General features: G+C 45.7%; 1 protein-coding gene across 1 annotated transcript; it reads right to left on the bottom strand.

Moving 5' to 3' along the window:
• Positions 1 to 538: 538 nt before the first annotated feature.
• Positions 539 to 15,288, bottom strand: col1a1b (collagen, type I, alpha 1b). The gene is made up of 51 exons (XM_062057311.1): positions 15,052 to 15,288; positions 14,022 to 14,213; positions 13,448 to 13,467; positions 13,324 to 13,359; positions 12,937 to 13,029; positions 12,698 to 12,769; positions 12,568 to 12,612; positions 12,437 to 12,490; positions 12,298 to 12,351; positions 12,171 to 12,224; positions 12,042 to 12,095; positions 11,918 to 11,971; positions 11,793 to 11,837; positions 11,654 to 11,707; positions 11,530 to 11,574; positions 11,365 to 11,418; positions 11,034 to 11,132; positions 10,902 to 10,946; positions 10,730 to 10,828; positions 10,596 to 10,649; positions 10,415 to 10,522; positions 10,289 to 10,342; positions 10,116 to 10,214; positions 9,990 to 10,043; positions 9,823 to 9,921; positions 9,686 to 9,739; positions 9,544 to 9,597; positions 9,388 to 9,441; positions 9,243 to 9,296; positions 9,113 to 9,157; positions 8,930 to 9,028; positions 8,258 to 8,365; positions 8,062 to 8,169; positions 7,808 to 7,861; positions 7,674 to 7,727; positions 7,475 to 7,582; positions 7,338 to 7,391; positions 7,208 to 7,261; positions 6,966 to 7,127; positions 6,784 to 6,891; positions 6,573 to 6,680; positions 6,422 to 6,475; positions 6,240 to 6,347; positions 6,110 to 6,163; positions 5,922 to 6,029; positions 5,784 to 5,837; positions 5,586 to 5,693; positions 5,227 to 5,509; positions 3,983 to 4,173; positions 3,649 to 3,891; positions 539 to 1,088 (listed from the first exon to the last, which is right to left on the bottom strand). Exons 1-51 carry the CDS (start codon positions 15,131 to 15,133, stop codon positions 942 to 944), a joined length of 4,347 nt encoding a protein of 1,448 aa, XP_061913295.1. The 5' UTR covers positions 15,134 to 15,288; the 3' UTR covers positions 539 to 941.
• Between the last annotated feature and the right edge of the window lie 3,695 nt (positions 15,289 to 18,983).

Raw genomic sequence — 18,983 nt, 5'->3', positions numbered from 1 at the left:
GTCGGCCAGGTAGTAGAACCACTTCACATGCTTTTATTTCAGCACCCAGAAGAAAAAAAATAAAAATAATTAAAAACATCTTGATTTATTATACATGTACAACATAAGTACACAAACTCTCTTTGTTCAACCGTGAAAGTGGGTCTGCTTCCGGTTTTTTTTTCCCGCAAAAAAAAGACAACAACAAACATAAACAACAGGACGGGTGGGGGGTGGGGTGGGAAGTGTGCTTACTTTTTTTTTTTTTAGTGAAGATGAATTTTCCACGGCGGCAAAACAAAAGAAAGAAAGAAGAGTGACAACAACGGGCAGAGGAATGGAAAGTGTCGACAACAAGAGTCAATTAGTAGCACCGGACCTCGTTGAGTTGCTTTTTTTTAGCACCTTGACATGTTGTTGTTGTGTAAAATGCGACCCTTTTTTCCTTTTGAGAAAAGAAAGAAAAAAAAATTGGCGGTGACTTCTTGTTATGAGGTCGCCATCTTCATGAAGATGCGCCTTCCGTCGGTCTAATTTCACAACAAGGAGACACACGTCACACTTTTTACAATTTATTCAACACCAGAAAAATGGTACATATCATTTGTTGTTTCTTAAAAGTCCTTCCGCAGCAAGTTTTTTTTCTCTCTCTCGCTCAAACTCCAAAAAAAAGGGGGGGTGACATTTTACACAAATATGTTCTTGTTGCCGTGGGGACTTTTTTTTTTTCTCTCGTTTCTTTGCTTTTTTGGCTTTTTTTTAAAAAGTGTCTTTGTGGAGTAGAAGGTCCCGAAACGTCTTGAGTGGTTTAAAAAAAAAGGAGAAAAAAAAAACGTGGGGACCAAATGGCGGCCGAATGAGTTTTGAATGCATGGAAAAGAGGATTTAAGAGATGACTGCGAGAAAAAAAAGCAACAATGTCATGTCCATATTTCTTCTTCCTTTTTTTTCCTGTTTTTTTTCTACAAGAAGCAAACTGGGCCAACTTCGACGCCAAATTCCTGATCAGGGGCACCAACATCCATAGGAGCAATGTCAATGATTGGCAGGCGGGACGTTTTCGATGTCTTGTAGTCGATGACCGTCTTGCCCCAGGAGCCAGTGTGTGACTGCGGACACAAAGAAGGTCAGAAACATTTATTCAGTATTTTTTTTAACTTTAGAAAGTTACATGGCGCCAAAAAACATGACGCCAAAAAACATTAAAAAAAAAAGATGGGAAGTCCTCAAAGGCTTATTTTGAAAATGTAATTATAATAAATAATAATAAAAATAATAGATTTTATTTGTAGAAAGCACTTTACATTGAGCAAACAACCTCAGAGTGCTACAGTGTATTGAAAAAAAATAAAAATAATGAAAAGATAATTAAAAATAAATAAAAACTAGAACAGCCTAATAGCTAGAACTAGTATGCATATATCTAAAAAAAGAAGGGTTTTTAAGCCTTTTTTAAAAGCATCCACAGTCTGTGGTGCCCTCAGGTGGTCAGGGAGAGCATCCCACAGACTGGGAGCGGCGGAGCAGAAAGCCCGGTCTCCCATAGTTCGTAGCTTTAAGTAAGTTATTTCTTTTATCATTTTTTTTTTTTTATTGGAAAAAAAAGAAAAATAATAAAAAGGTAATTTAAAAAAAACTAAAAAAAAAATAAAAATAGAACAGCGTAATAGCTAGAACTAGTATGCATTTATCTATAAAAAGGCTTTTTAAAAAAAAAAAAGAAAAAAAAGAAGGGTTTTTAAGCCTTTTTTAAAAGCATCCACAGTCTGTGGTACCCTCAGGTGGTCAGGGAGAGCATTCCACAGACTGGGAGCGGCGGAGCAGAAAGCCCGGTCTCCCATAGTTCGTAGCTTTAGTAAGTTATTACATTTATACATTTTTTTATTCTTAAAGACGGAATTCATGGGGTTTTTTTCAGCACAATAATTTACTAAATATTTGTAAAGGGGGTTTTTAAGACATTGAAAGCGACACATACTTTTATTTTTTAATCAGGGGCAAAAAAAGCACCTGCTAAGATAAAAAATTAGACGATGCAGTTTATTTTTTAAATCTAATCAACAAAATCTCAACATTTTATTGCCGATAAAAAAAGAATGGGAGAAGTGCTGCACTTTAGTGACCTCTGGTGGACACAGAGGTCACTAAAGCCCGGTCTCCCACTTTTATGTTTATAGATGATATGCTATCGATTGTTGTGTTCCCTAATTTGAGTGACCTGGACATAATCTGGACTGTACATAAATGCTTATTTTTGAAAATGTCAATTTTGTTTATAAATGATATGCAATCTGTTGTGTTCCCTAATTTTTCAGTGTACATGGGATGAAGGTGTGTGTTGGACATTATCTGGACTGGACCTGGTTTTAAAAACCCTTTGAACAAATCTAATTTCGTTGACAACCTGGTCTGGTGAAGATAAGGTCCTTTTTTTGGGAAAAATAAAATAAAATTAAAGCTGCAAGCAGCGATGGACGGGACCGACTTTAAAGGCTCATAAAATCCAAACCGGAGCACTAATTAAAACTCTTTCATCAACTTTTAATCAGAAGGGTTCAATCTGTCTCCTGTGCTAATTTGAAGCCGACACGACAAACACGCTCAGAAGAGATCATTTTTGAAAAAAGGTGACCGGTTTTTACAAAACTTTTGTTTTGAAGGGGGAATTGCCAACTTCTTGTTGATTTTTGCTGAAGGATGCCAGTGTAGGAAATCTAGGTCTAAGTGAGACCTACATAGAGGTTTTTGTTTCATGTCTCTACGACATTCCTACTGGGAGTTACAGGCAGTTTTGTCTGTGTTTTCTTCCTAGGGGGCGCCAGAGCGCAATTTTGAGTTTTGGGGTTTGTTTTTTTGACTAGATCGCAATTTTCGCCAGTCCTGATGTGTGTGTCAAATATGGTGAGTTTTGAAGCATGTTAAGCGGGTCAAATTACAGCTCAAAGAGGCAAAGGTGACTGTTTTTACTAAACTTTTGTTTTGAAGGGGGAATTGCCAACTTCCTGTTGATTTTTGCTGAAGGATGTCAGTGTATGAAATCTAGGCCTAAGTGAGACCTACATAGAGGTTTTTGTTTCATGTCTCTACGACATTCCTACTGGGAGTTACAGGCAGTTTTTGTCTGTGTTTTCTTCCTAGGGGGCGCTAGAGCGCAATTTTGAGTTTTGGGGTTTTTTGTTTTTTTTATTAGATCGCATTTTTCGCCAGTCCTGATGTGTGTGTCCAATTTGGTGAGTTTTGAAGCATGTTAAGCGGGTCAAATTACAGCTCAAAGAGGCAAAGGTGACTGTTTTTACTAGACTTTTGTTTTGAAGGGGGAATTGCCAACTTCCTGTTGATTTTTGCTGAAGGATATCAGTGTATGAAAAAACAGGGAGTCCGTTTACCCAACTTTTGATTTTTTTTGTCCTTACAAGGCCTTCGAACCTTGTATTTTTTACTTCTTAGGTAAATTTGACCTAAGTGAGACCTACATAGAGGTTTTTGTTTCATGTCTCTACGTTATTCCTACTGGAAGTTACAAGCAGTTTTGTCTGTGTTTTCTTCCTAGGGAGCGCAATTTTGAGTTTTGGGGTTTGGTTTTTTGATTAGATCGCAATTTTTGCCAGTCCTGATGTCTTTCTGCCGCCTTGGAGTCACGCGGGGGCCAAACGTGCGTGGGGGACTTACCGTGCAGCCGTCCTCGTTGACGTTGTATGTGAAGCGGCTGTTGCCCTCGGCTCTGATCTCCACGTCGTTGGAGCCCTGGAGGAGCAGGGCCTTCTTGAGGTTGCCGGAGGCCGAGTCCATGTAGGCGATGCTGTTCTTGCAGTGGTACGTGACGTTCTGGGAGGCCTGGTTGGCCATCAGACGCATGAAGGTCATCTGGATGCTGACATCCTCGGCGTCAGCTCCGTCGCTGCCATACTGGAACTGCGTGGGGGGGGGGGGGGGGGGGGACACGGGCGTGAGCGGGGTGGGGGGAAACTGGCTGGCGCCACGGTTCAAAAGAGTCCTCTCTCACCTGGAATCCACCGGTCATGGACTCGCTGAACCAGACGTGCTTCTTGTCTCTGGGGTTCTTGCTGCGGTACCAGTTCTTCATGGGGATGGTGGACTGGCTGGCGTGGATGCAGGTCTCGCCGGTCTCCATGTTGCAGTGGACCTTGATGGCATCCAGAGAGGATCCCTGGTTGGGGTCCACCCAGTAGGCGCCTAGAGGAGACGGGACGAAAGTAAGACGGCTATCGAGGAGTTCTCTGTTATTAGGCCAAGAATCAAAGTTGTTATGAATTATTGACCTTTTTTTATTATTTTTATTTTAAATTTTATTTTTATTTTTTCTGACCTTTTGGATCACCAAATATTTTAGTGGGATTTTTTTTTTTTTTTACTGTTTTACCTCAAAAAATAATAATGACTTAAAATCAAAGTTGTTATGAATTATTGACCTATTCAGGGCTCCAATTACTTAAAAATATAATAATATAAATTATAAATAATTTTTATTTTACTTTTTTATTTTATTTTAATTTTTTAACTATCTGCCCTTTTGGATCACCAAATATTTTAGTGGGATTTTTTTTTTTTTTTTACTGTCTTAGCTCAAAAAATAATAATGAATTAAAATCAAAGTTGTTATGAATTATTGACCTATGCAAGGCTCCAATTACTTAAAAATATAATAATATAAATTATAAATAATTTTTATTTTAATTTTTAATTTTTAATTTTATTTTAATTTTTTAACTGTCTGCTTTTTTGGATCACCAAATATTTTAGTGGGATTTTTTTTTTACTGTTTTACCGCAAAAAATAACAATGACTTAAAATCAAAGTTGTTATGAATTATTGACCTATTCATGGCTCCAATTACTTAAAAACTATCGAAAATATTTCAAAGTGGAATATTTTTTGGGGAAATTATTGCATATTTGGTGTGTTTGCCACATGAAAAACTAAGTTTTCTTTGACAAAAAGGGCGTACAACAAACAAAAAAAACACATAAAAGTAATAAAAAATGTATAATCGAGGGATGGATCTGAAATTAATCTGGAGATTTAAGTGTTAAAAGTAAAAATTAAAAAAAAGAATAAAAAAAATGTATGACTTTTTAATGAGATCCCTAAAAAAAAATGTTCACGTTTCATGTGTCAGGTAAACCGCGACGAATGGGGGCCATATGAATCGTCTTCCTACTGCAGGTACAACAAATGGCAAAGAGCTCTTGTCATTTAAAGGATCTTTGACCATCCATTGCCACTCACCGCTCTTCCACTCGGGGTGGCTCATCCTGAGGTCGCGGCACATGCGGGCGGGGCTCTTCTGGGTGCCGTCGGGGCTGCGGAGCTTCTCGATCCTGCTGGTCAGAGACTCCAGAGTGGAGTCCACCTCCATGTCGCGATCGCGCAGCACGTTGGGGTCGTCGGCGCGGTAGAAGCCGCCACGGAAGGGATCGGGGGCTTTCTCCTGAATGGGACTGCTGATGAAGTCGAATCCACCGCCGGGGGCACCGGGGGGTCCGGCAGGGCCGGGGGGTCCAGCAGGTCCCTGCATGACACAATTAAGCACTTAAAAAAACCTTAAACATTCAAAGTGGACGTTTAAGAGCCTGGGAAAACCTTACAGCAGTTCCCATCTCTCCGTTGCGGCCACGAGGTCCAGGGGGTCCGATGGGTCCGGGGATACCGTTCATGCCATCCTTTCCGGGGTTGCCGTTAGATCCAGCAGGTCCCTATGAAGCAAGAGCCGTATTATCCCACTGGCTGAAAATGTGACAACATCTCCTGAGGACACCGCAGATTTTAGGGCTGATTGTACTTACTCTTGGCCCAGAGGGTCCAGAGACTCCAGCGGGTCCTCTCTCTCCAGAAACTCCCTGGAGACCGAAGAAGGCATCGGTTCACAACAGCTCACAACAAGCCAGACTCAACTTAAGAGTCCAAGCAGCACTGAAACTCACATGAGGTCCAGGCAGACCACTCATGCCGGTGAATCCTCTGTGTCCCTTGTGTCCTCTCTCTCCGGCCTCGCCGGCCTCTCCTCTGTCTCCCTGAGCTCCAGCAGGGCCCTTCAGGACAGAACAAGAGATGTGAAGCTGACCGTCCAGTACAGGTTCTTACAAACACGATCGAGGAGCGAGAAACGTACAGCAGGACCACGGGCGCCAGCGGAACCAGAAGGACCAGCGGGACCAGCGGGACCCTAACAAAAGAGATGAAGTTGAAATATCAGACCCCTGGACAGGTCAGGGAGATTAGAGAGTAAGGGCGGGACATACAGACTCTCCACGATCGCCACTCTTGCCAGATGGGCCAACAGCACCGGGGGCTCCGGGGCCACCAGAAGGTCCTGGGGGTCCAGCAATACCACTCTCACCACGGTTTCCCTATGAGAGAGCACTTTTAGTAAGGCAGCGCCTGCAAATGGCCAAAAGAGTCCATTTGAACAGAAAAAGCTTACCTTGGCGCCAGCGGCTCCATCGCGACCGGGTGCACCATCGTGTCCCTGAGATCCCTGTGGGAGAGCGGCCGTGTTTGATGAGTTTGCTCAGGCACCAGAATTCATCAAATGTATTTAACCAGAAAGGGTTTGAACTGGCGACACCTCGTACCTCACGACCGGCCTCTCCGTGAGCACCAGACAGTCCAGGAGGTCCAGCGGGTCCGGGGGCTCCACGCTCGCCAACAGGTCCACCGGGTCCCTGCTTTCCAGGCTCACCCTGAATCGGCGTAAAAGGAAAGAGTCACGAGGAAGGTTTGAGGAGAGCTTTAAGAATCATGTGCGCTAATGAGGCTCTCAGTGGCCCCTCGGACAACACTCACAGAAGGACCAGGCAGACCACCGAAACCACGCTCTCCACGCAGTCCAGGGAGACCTACAATACCACGCTGTCCACCAATACCTTGGGGTCCGGGCAGACCGGAGGCACCCTGCAAAGAGAAACAGTCTGGTTCAGTTCAGGTCTATGAACTATAAGCCATACGTTACTTTAAAGAAGACTCACAGGTGCTCCATCGGAACCAGGAGATCCTCTCTCGCCAGAAACTCCGGCAAGTCCCATAGCACCAGGCTCACCGGCGCGACCGGCGGCACCAGTCTCACCACGACCGCCTCTTGGGCCATCTTTGCCAACGGGTCCACCAGGTCCGGCGGGTCCAGCAGCTCCCTAGCAGAGACACGGAGAGGTATCAACACAAGGTTGCTGATGCCGAAGCTTTGCGGATTCCAACAGCGGAAGACACGTACAGAGGGTCCAGCGGGTCCAACTCTTCCAGCAGGTCCAGGGTGACCAGTACCACCCTAACACAGAGGAGGTGCAGGGTGATCATTGCTAGTCCACATTGCGACATCTCACAAAGCTAGTCCAGATACTTACAGGGGCTCCAGCACCACCACGGGCACCCTTGGCTCCACCTGGTCCAGCAGGTCCCTGTGCACCCAAGTGTTTGAAGATGAAACTACCAGCACAATCTTTGGATAGTGTCGGTTTGATTGAATCGCAAGTCCACCCACCTGAGGTCCAGCAGCTCCAACAGGTCCGCCGGGTCCGGGTGCACCACCCTCTCCCTTGGGTCCAGTATCACCACTCTCTCCCTTGGCACCAGGCTGACCATCAGCACCCTGAATTTGGAGAACAAGGCATAAGCACAAAGTCCACCAGACAGAGCTTTTGTCAGGGGATATGGAGTGGTGGACAAAGTCAGGTTCTTACAGGAGGTCCGGCAAATCCAGCAGCTCCATTAGGGCCAGCCTCTCCACGCTCACCCTGTTGGCATGAGAAGCGAGGTGATCCTCAGTCATCACAATGTACAGTTTTTTAGCAGTTGCGGATGAAGAAGAACTTACAGGGGAACCACGGGCGCCGGTGGGTCCAACAGCTCCGACGGGGCCAGGCTCACCCTAACAGCACAATGAAAAGGAGATCAGACGACAAGCCGTTAGAAGAGTTGATTCTGTTTGGATTGTGACCTCAAGTTGAAGGATCTAACCATCCTTTCATTTCGGATGGCAAAGTGTGGTCATTGTGGACCACTCCCAGCTGAGATAGGCCCAGAGGTGGGATACACCTGGACAACCAAATTAAAATAAAGGGGTCTTACCTTCTCACCCTGAGAACCAGAAGGTCCGGGGGATCCAATAGCGCCAGACATACCACGGACGCCATCTTTGCCTAGGGCGCCATCGCCTCCCTTAACACCGCCATCACCCTGAGGGAAGCAGGTTCACAAGTCGCGATGTTACGAATGGACAGGGAAGTAAAACGTTTGAAAAAGGGATTAAGGAAATGACTCTTACTCTCTCTCCCTTGACGCCAGGCAGACCAGAAGCTCCACGCTCGCCGGGCATTCCCTGCATACCGGGGCTTCCTGCGGCACCGTTGGCACCGCCGGCACCAGGCTCTCCCTGCACACACGTAAACAGAACCGCCTCATTGAGCCGTGGCACCGACCGCTAACAGAACAAGTCAATCTTATCTGGGTTCAAGGTTGAATCATTTCGAAATAAGCAGTGAATTTCTGGTAGCCTCAACAGCAGGATCAGGGTCGGGATGCTTTACTATTGTCCATTCTTTAACATGTACGAGACACATAAGAACTGAAATGACATTTTGGGCACAGTCCCACTAAGATGGGTGTAGTGGAGTTGTGTTCATAGGTCTGGGGTCGTTCTGCATGCTATGCAAGCAAAGTTCGACTTCCAGGTGTCGTTGAGGAGGGAGGGAAGGTCAAAAGCTTTGTTAGCAGTTAGCTTGGTAGTTATTTTGCTATACATGTTTTTCCATCAGCTAATCTTCAAATGTATTGTGATGTTTTACAAAGTCCAACTAAATACAAATATTAGCTCTAGGGATGTCTAAAGCTTTGAGGGTTAGGGTTAGGGTTAGGGTTAGGGCACTAAAGGAGCTCATTTCTAGCGGCATATGAAATGTTTAAGGTGATTTTTTTTCAAAGAGTTTCTCAGACGTACCTTAGGTCCATCGTTACCAGAGGGGCCATTAGAACCACGGGGCCCGTTTGGGCCAGGGGCACCAGTAGAACCACGCTCACCAGGGAAACCTCTGTCGCCCTGGAAGAGAAAAGACACATCAGTCAGGAGCGTTGGCTAAGTAGACCCAAGGAACCAGGTTTACCGGGCATACAGGATACTCACTCTAGATCCGGATGGCCCGGCAGGTCCAACCTCGCCGGCAACACCCTGACGGGAAAACAAACAGTTACCAATCAACATGGTCCTAAAATGTAAAAACCAAGGCTGACTTTGAATTCTCTGTGACGCTTACCTGCTCGCCGGGCTTGCCAGTCTCACCAGTAGCACCTTGGGGTCCGGGAAGACCCTGTACGAGGAAGAGAAGCAACGCATTGGCACATCTGCAAAGATATACTAACCAAAGAACAAATATGTCCAGAGATATTCTCTGAACCCACCTGGAATCCGCTGGATCCAGCGGGACCCTGATCTCCCTTCTCTCCAGCAGGTCCCTGAAGAAGAAGACCAGAACACCAAGCGTTCAGAGACTTTTCCGCCTGTTTGTTTTAGCGCTTGTAAAAAAAAAAGTCAGATGAAATCAAAAAGATACGCACACCGGGGCCGGAAGGTCCAGGAGCACCAATGTCACCATCTTTGCCGGGGGCACCCTGAGAAGGAGAGAAGAGTCGACTTTCATTAGCTTCGACAGGGCAATATTTTTCCACCTTTAAGGCGTGAAACTATGGCAGCACTTACAACGGGGCCACCAGCGCCAGCGGGACCTTTCTCTCCACCCTTGCCGTTCTCACCCTGAACAAGAGGACAAAAAAACGTCAGCCAGTGAGGGGGATCTTTAGTTTTACGTTTCAGACTTTTCAGAGTCTCGCACTCACAGTAAGTCCCTTGGGTCCGGGGAATCCCATAATTCCTGGCTGTCCTCTGGTTCCAGTGGAGCCAGCAGGTCCGGAGCGTCCATCTTGTCCAGCAGGACCCTAAGGATTATGAGAACATAATGAGAATGTGCTCCACTGAGTGCTAAAGGGTGTCAATTCGGACTTACAGCGGGTCCAGCTTTGCCATCAGCGCCAGAGCTTCCAGGGCTACCAGTCATACCCTGTGGAGAGATACCGTTTAGAGAGTGTCCATGCTGGATCATCTACCTGAAAGAACACATAGCAAAACCCACCTTGGATCCAGGGGCACCGGGAGCGCCAGTATTTCCGGTCTCACCGGTGGCTCCCTGAGGTCCCAATGGGCCGGGGGCACCGCGCTCACCAGGGGCTCCCTATCACACAAGAGGTAGCAGGTTGAGAATGCCCGTCAAGTCTTGATCACGCTGAAGGCGATTTGCCAACTCACCTTTCCACCAGCAGCTCCATCAGATCCAGGGAAACCACGAGCACCAGGACCGCCCTGGGAGAAGAAACACACCACGTGACTGCGGGCCCATCAGAGTTTGCCGCTCTTGACGGGGCAGCAACTTACACGCTCTCCAGCAGGTCCACGGGGTCCACCAACACCGGGCTCTCCACGGGCTCCTCTCTTGCCCTCCTCACCGGAGTTGCCAGGAAGTCCCTGAACTCCAGCGGGGCCCTAAAGAGAGAGAACGCCGAATCAGTCATTGCTGTGTCACCCAATAGGAAGACGAATCTGTGCATGTGCTTACAGTCTCTCCCTTGACACCATGCTCTCCCTTAGGACCAGAGGGACCTGGGTCACCCTGAGGACAGAAACACACACCATTAGCATCGTACACGAGCCAAAACCGAAAGTTGTCTTAATCATCTGCAGACGACTCACATTGTTACCCTTGGGACCAACGGCACCGACGGGGCCCACACCTCCAGCAGGTCCACGGGCACCGGGGAAACCGGGAGCACCAGCAATACCAGCGGGACCCTTGGGGAATACGGATGTTACAATAGGTCCTAATGTTGGTTCGGGGGTGCCAAACCTGTCGCGTGGTACTTACAACGGCACCCTTGGCACCGGGATGACCATCAGATCCTGGGGCACCCTGTGGAGGGAGAAAGCACCAACATCACCGTCATGTATTTTTTCTTTATCGAAATGAAGACGAATGTAAAATCTGTTCTATACTCACGGCAGGTCCGGCAGCTCCCTGGGATCCTGGGTTACCAGGCTCACCACGGGCTCCCTGGGGTCCATCGGAACCACGGCCTCCTTGGCCACCAGTCTCTCCCTGTTTCGGGAAAACACATGTAAATAATTGATCAGTTTAGGGATCCTCCACTTTTGTTCTGACACCGCAAAGGTTTCATTCATGATGTCACCAAATCAGTTAGCGCCATCTAGTGGCGTCACACATCACATAAACCTCCACTATGATCACATCCCAGAGTCCTCTGCAATGGATATTTGTCTTTTTGCATTGTAAACTAAGCCAATTAAAAGTCATCTTTGGGGTGGTTTACCTTCACTCCAGCACCACCAGGGAATCCAGGGGGTCCAGCAGGTCCAGTAGATCCCTGGAGCATAAAGACAAATGATGTGAGCAGAGAATCACTGATGTGGAACTGGATGATGTCATTTTTTTGTGGCTGTGCTCACTCCTGACAGGTGAAATGACAAATACTCACAGGGGGTCCGCCAGGGCCAGAGTTGCCATCGTTGCCGCGAGCACCCTGCACAGGGAGCATTTAAGTATGAAGTTGGTCTGGGGATACTTATGGTATATATGGGGTCTTGGTGTGTGATGCTTACAGCGGGGCCAGCAGGTCCGGGACGGCCTCTCTCACCAGGAAGACCGCGAGCACCCTGGAGAATACGCAGACATAGAGCGCAACATTAGCACGAACACGGGCCAGGGGGGTTGATTCTGTCAGTCGGATTGTGGACCCACCATGGCTCCGGGGACACCGTTCTCTCCAGAAGCACCAGACTCTCCCTGTAGAGAAATGTCAAACGGTTTTACTCACATACAAATAAGCTGAGGGTTATGGTCATCCAGGCGCCCGTTCCTCTCACCTTGGGTCCGGCAGGTCCGCCGTCTCCCTTAGCTCCATCCAAGCCGCTGAAACCCTGCAGACAAAATCATCAGCGTGACGTCAAAACCATCAGGTGCGGCAAAGTGTGGACGTTGCCAACTCACTCTGTGTCCCTTGATGCCGGGGAGTCCGGGGGTTCCGGGGAATCCACGGGTACCCTGCAGCAGGAAGAATTAGGTCAACTGAACGCAGTCCTGAAGGAAGTGTTTTGACTCCATGCCCGGGTCACTCACCTGCAGGCCAGGGGCTCCACGCTCGCCGGGGCGTCCGGCTTTGCCAGCCTCACCCTGTCAACAAACAGAAACCAAGTTAGCATATGCTATATAAGCAAATTTCAAAGTAGATCAATGAACCCCTTACATCATCTCCGTTCTTTCCAAGGGGGCCAGCGGGACCACGGGGACCCATGGGACCCTGCGAAACACAAGAATGTCAGCGTTGAAATGTAGTGTCAAGAACTATAGAGGCTAAGTGATGTGACGCGGGATGGGGCACTCACAGAAGCTCCGGGCTCACCAGGCTCTCCGTGTGGGCCGGTGAAACCCTGAGGACCCTGATAGACAACCACACCAAAAGATTAATGAGAATTTTGCTTTCTAAGAAGCTGACAGCTGTTGAGGGGACACTTACAGCGGCGCCAGGGGGTCCGGGAGAACCACGGGGACCCATTGGGCCCTGTTGATGAAGAAGAACAACAGCGTCAGTACAGCCACTGAGCAAACTAGTCCAGTTTAAGACGCAAAAACAGGTGCTTTCGTACCATGGGACCGGGCAGGTTTTGGGATGGCCCAGACTTGGAATGGTCCACATAGCTCATTTGAGGAGAGTAGTTCTGTCGGGGGGTGGGAGGGAGGAGATGAAGAAGGATTAGTTGCTGGGCTTTGTGGGAGAAATACCTTCATCTCGGTTCTGAAGAGCAGATACCGGAATGGAAGCTTCCAGAGTGCCAAGACATTTCTGAAAATAAGCAAGAGTTTATATCGGGATGGATTGACTTACTCCGCCAAGGCCAGGGGGGCCAGGGGGGCCGGCTGGTCCAGGATAGCCAGGCTGTCCGGGGATTCCATCGTTGCCAGGAGGACCCATGGGACCCTACAACACGTCACGTGGTCTATTAGCAAGTACATTTCATTTGCAACAAAACCAACACTTCATGTAAATCATGTGAATCAAGTGTGCTAAATTGGACTCGGTATGATGCTAAGCTAACACTAGCTTATAATCAACCTTTGACCTTTTGTGTGACCCAATCATCATCACATTCGCGGCACACTAGCTCGACGCTAATGTCGTGTAAACAAGGCAATCGCAAGAACGCACCAAAGTCACGTTAAAAGCGCTAAATTGGCTAAAGTCAACGATCACAATGGGAATCTCGAAACTTACGATGTCTCCTTTGGGGCCAACATCTCCCTTTATTGGCTGAGGGAAGAGGAAAACAAAAGTGAGTCAAGTCTGCGCGTGCGCCACAAATCGTAAGACGTAAGAAGGTCAGCAAAAGGTAAAGTACCTCATCGGGAATCTGGGGTCCTACGGGAGCAGAAGAGGGGGAGAGGGATTAAAAAGGTCACACGCTGTTCACCGCACCAGTTCGACAATCAAGAGTCATGCACGGCAGCTAACGGTCGTACCACAACTGACGTAAACAAGCACCGTATCGGGTCGGTTCTGTGCCTAGCTTTTCGAAAAAAAAGTTCCAGGGCGGACCAAAATATGTCAAAATTAGCACACAAATACTAGGAATGTGTCGAGGGTCACAGACGGGCTTACATGTCATCGCATTTGTCAGGGTTAGGGTTAGGGTTAAGGTTAGGTCCGTAAAAAGTTAACATTATCTTGGCAAACAGGGTACGTCCTTAAGAAGTTCTATACACCCGCCTCCAGAGAGACATAATTACACCCCGCTTGCAGCTACGTGGTGTCCTACCACGCCAACATATCTACACAGGACGTGGAAAAACATTCCAAGGCGGTTTCACACAAAAGTCCCCGGTGGGGGGGGGTGTGTAACGTCTTGCGAGTCCTGGAGACGGCGCCATCGAACGGCTACGGCATAGAGCGGGGAGGTGACGGGAGCGAGGTACCGTCTTCGGGGCAGATGGGACAGCACTCCCCGTCTGGGATGATGGGGTCGGCGCAGTCGGAAGAGTCCTCGCAGATGACCTCGTCGCACATGACAGTGCCACTGTCGCACACGCAGATCTGGCACGGCTCCGGTTTCCACACATCCTTGTCGTTGTACAATTGTCCGTCTAGCGTGCAGCTGCCAAATGTGCCTGGGGGGGGGGGGACAAACACAGGGGTTCAGGTGCGCCACACCAAACCAAAAAAAGAAGACTCAAGTCATGATTGGCGTGACGAAGCTACTTTTATGAATGCAGAGTTTTTTAATTTGTGGTAAAACCTCGTATATAAAGGTTTTTAACGGCATTCCAAACATGGACTTTTATGGTGGAGTCGAGGCCTTGAAGAAAGGAAAAAAAAAAAAAGAGACAGATGTGGCGATACTAAACTTGGCCACCGAGTGGTGCTGTTGCACACCAAAACAAGTCTAGACTTTCAAGCAGCGACGTCACACCTCTGCAATTTTCCATTGTCTCCCTCAACTTTTTTTTTCTTTCTTTTTTCCATCATTTGACTTGACTTTGATTCTAACGTTTATATTAGTCCACTTTGAAGGCAGCGCAGTTCTTATCTACACAGCAACGGAACACCAAGTCACCCCCAATTAAAGACTTTAACCGCCCCTAACCTGTGGACTTTAACGACGTGTCCTGCTTTAAGTCAGATGCTTTGTACTGGAATGTTCTGTTCCTGCTTGCAGAAGTCAGAGAGAGGGGAGATGCAGCTGCGCCCTCCCCCCACCACCCCCACCCCCTTCCTCAGGTTTGACGCGCACTGACGCCAGAAAAGAAGGGAGGACATAAAAAAAACAACAACAATCCAGATGTGCACCGAATGGGCCTCCAAGAGAAGCAAAAAAATGTTCCACAATGACGTGCTCAGCATCCTCTCTCTGGGCTCTGTCCGGTCCTGATGATGCCCCCCCCCCTCAACCCCCATTTTATCCCCCCTTCCATATCAAAGGAATAAAAGTGATAAAGTGATACTCACTGTCATCCTCGCCTTGACCTCTCACCAAAAGCACCGCAGCGCTGAGCAAAAGCGCTAACCGAATATCCACAAAGCTGAACATGTCTAAATATTAGACATGTAGATTCTTTGCGACAGGGTGGGGGTCCTTTTGTGTTTCTCAAACGCCACTCATACACGGTCGGGTCCGGTCTGTGTGTAACTCCAATCCAGACCCCAGCAGAAACTCCCTACTGCCTCAACAAATCACTTAGCTGCGCTTTTATATGCCCCAAACTTTTTTTGCGGTGTTGGGGGGGGTGTGGAGGGTTCAGCCAGAGCCCGCCCCCCCCTACACACACAACCTCCCTTCCAGTGTGCGTAGATGGGCGGGTGTCTGCGAACAGGGGAAGAGAAAACGTTGCATGGTGATGATGGAGGATCATTTGCGCACGTCGACTCTTCGTGTTCGGATGAGTCGGTATCAGATCGATCGAAGCGATCGGGATAGTTCGCATGCACGCAACATGAGGGTTGGGTGTGGGGGGGGGGGGTCTGACGTGTGATGCCACGCTTCTATCTAAGGCAATGAAAGATGGCTGATCCTGTGCGTATTCAAATGCATAACAAGCCCTGATAGTACAAGTGAAAAGCATTAGCACAGTCTCATATTTTGTTTAGACACGTTTATTTCTTTAAAAGATAAAAGAGAAGTACATTTTAAGTTGACATGAAGGAGAAAGAGGACTGGGGGGGGGAGAGAGAGAGAGAAGAAGAAAAAGAAGGAGAAAGAGGGTTGGGGGGAGACAGAGAGAGAGAGAGAGAGAAGAAGAAGAAAAAAGCTGGCAGATCCACAAAGCAGCCTGCTTACAATGTGGACACGTTGCAGCTTTTACATTTTGGACGAGTCTGACCTCTCATTTTCTTCTTCTTTCTGTCTCTCTCGAAAACTGGAAGGGGAAAAAAGAGCGAGATGACGACGAAGAAGAATAAGATAAAAGTATTTGAACATGAAATGTTAGCAGGAAGAAAGTTTGGAATGTTTATTCCTACTTATTTCTTGTAGCGGTCGCAGTAACAGTCAATAGTAGTAGCACTACTAGTCATAGTAGTGGTGGTCGTAGTAACAGTCAATAGTAGTAGTACTACGATTCATAGTAGTGGTGGTCGCAGTAACAGTCAATAGTAGTAGTACTATGAGTCATAGTAGTGGTGGTCGCAGTAACGGTCAATAGTAGTAGTACTATGAGTCATAGTAGTGGTGGTCGCAGTAACAGTCAATAGTAGTAGCACTATGAGTCATAGTAGTGGTGGTCGCAGTAACAGTCAATAGTAGTAGTACTACGAGTCATAGTAGTGGTGGTCGCAGTAACAGTCAATAGTAGTAGTACTATGAGTCATAGTAGTGGTGGTCGCAGTAACGGTCAATAGTAGTAGTACTACGATTCATAGTAGTGGTGGTCGCAGTAACAGTCAATAGTAGTAGTACTACGAGTCATAGTAGTGGTGGTCGCAGTAACAGTCAATAGTAGTAGTACTACTAGTCATGGTAGTGGTGGTCACAGTAACGGTCAATAGTAGTAGTACTACGATTCATAGTAGTGGTGGTCGCAGTAACAGTCAATAGTAGTAGTACTACGAGTCATAGTAGTGGTGGTCGTAGTAACAGTCAATAGTAGTAGTACTACGAGTCATAGTAGTGGTGGTCGTAGTAACGGTCAATAGTAGTAGTACTAGTAGTCATGGTAGTGGTGGTTGCAGTAACAGTCAATAGTAGTTGTACTACGAGTCATAGTAGTGGTGGTCGCAGTAACAGTCAATAGTAGTTGTACTACGAGTCATAGTAGTGGTGGTCGCAGTAACAGTCAATAGTAGTAGTACTACGAGTCATAGTAGTGGTGGTCGCAGTAACAGTCAATGGTAGTAGTACTACGATTCATAGTAGTGGTGGTCGTAGTAACAGTCAATAGTAGTAGTACTACGAGTCATTGTAGTGGTGGTCACAGTAACAGTCAATAGTAGTAGTACTACGATTCATAGTAGTGGTGGTCGTAGTAACAGTCAATAGTAGTAGTACTACGATTCATAGTAGTGGTGGTCGTAGTAATATTAGTATTAGGTAGCAGACTTCATATCAGTAGTATTTTTAACAACACTTATGTTGGTACTGGAATTACTATTGGTATTGTTGCAGTAGTACTGCAAAATATTAGTAAAAGTAGTAGTGGTAGTCACATTGGTAATATCAGTCGTAGAGGTTCCAGTGTAGATGCAGCGGTCATAGTTGTGGAACTAGTAGTATTGCCGGTATTAGGAATGTTAAAAGTAGTACTCATCGCGTTCATACTGGTATTGCTTGTACTATTGTTAGTAGTTACAATAATAGTAGTACAGTAGCAGTAGTGTTGGTGTTTGCGTTTGTAGTTTTACTAATAAAACAGTAGTAGTAGTAGTAGATATTGATGTGGTGATAGTAGTAATGTCTGTAGAAGAAATGTGTAAAAGTAGTACTCATAACAGTAATAGTGATCATACTGGTATTGGTTGTAGTATTGATAATAGTTACAATAATAGTAGTAGCAGTAGTGTTGGTGTTTTTAGTCTTTCTAGTAATACATTTTTAGTAGTAGTCATTGATGTGGTGTTAGTAGTAATATACAGTATGTAGTAGGAATGTGTAAAAGTAGTACTCGTTACAGTAATAGTGTTCATACTGTTATTGGTTGTAGTATTGGTAATAGTTACAATAATAGTAGTAGCAGGAGTGTTAATGTCTGTGTTTGTAGTCTTACTAAAAAACTGTAGTAGTAGTAGTAACAGTTGTTGTAGTAGTCACTGATGTGGTGCTAATAGTAAATGTGTAGTAGAAATGTGTAAACTATTAATAGTAGTAAAAGCATTCATACTGGTATTGGGTGTAGTATTGGTAATAGTTACAATAATAGTAGTTAATGTCTGTGTTTGTAGTCTTACTAAAAAAAACTGTAGTCGTAGTCATTGCTGTGGCGCTAATAGTAATATGTGTAGTAGAAATGTGTAAACTGGTAATAGTCATAGTAATAAAAGTGTTCATACTGGTATTGGTTATAGTATTGGTAATAGTTACAATAATAGTTGTAGCAGTAGTGTTAGTGTTTGCATATGTAGTCTTACTAAATAACAGTAGTAGTAGTTTTTGTAGTAATAGTAGTAGTAATATATGTAGTTGTTAAAAATCGTATTAATGATAGTACTAGCATTTCCACAAGTATTGGTAATTCTTATTGTATTAGTGGTGCAGTAGTCTTAGTGAGGAATTAGTAGAAGTAGTAGTAGCGATGATAGCATTATTAGCCATTATTAGTAATAGTATTGGTAGGTAAAGCAGTTGGTGTAATGGTAGTTAAAATAACAGAATAGTAGTGTTAGTGTTTACACATAAGTAGGATTAATAATTAGAAGTGGAAGTAATATTTGTATTAGTATGCACAACAAAATGGTAGCTTTGGCACTGGCAATATTAAGAGAGTTAGTACTGGGTGTGTTAGTAATGGTGGGGGAGCTAACGGTAGCTGTGGTGGAAATAGTTACATTAGTATTACCAAAAATAGTCTACTGCAGGGGTCACCAACCTTTTTGAAAGCAAGAGCTACTTCTTGGGTAGTGATTAATGCGAAGGGCTACCAGTTTGATACACACTTCAATAAATTGCCAGAAATAGCCAATTTGCTCAATTTACCTTTAACTCTATGTTATTATTAATAATTAATGATATTTACACTTAATTGAACAGTTTAAAAGAGGAGAAAAAAATGACAATTCCATTTTGAAACATAGTTTATCTTCAATTTCGACTCTTTAAAATTCAAAATTCAACCGAAAAAAAGAAGAAAAAAAAACTAGCTAATTCGAATCTTTTTGAAAAAATTTAAAAAATAATTTTTCCTGATTAAGATTAATTTTAGAATGTTGATGACATGTTTTAAATAGGTTAA

The sequence above is a fragment of the Entelurus aequoreus genome, linkage group LG08 (assembly GCF_033978785.1).
Source record: "Entelurus aequoreus isolate RoL-2023_Sb linkage group LG08, RoL_Eaeq_v1.1, whole genome shotgun sequence".
NCBI lineage: Eukaryota > Metazoa > Chordata > Actinopteri > Syngnathiformes > Syngnathidae > Entelurus > Entelurus aequoreus.
The sequence above is the reverse complement of the archived record's forward strand: the minus strand, read 5'-3'. Positions and strand labels throughout refer to the sequence as shown.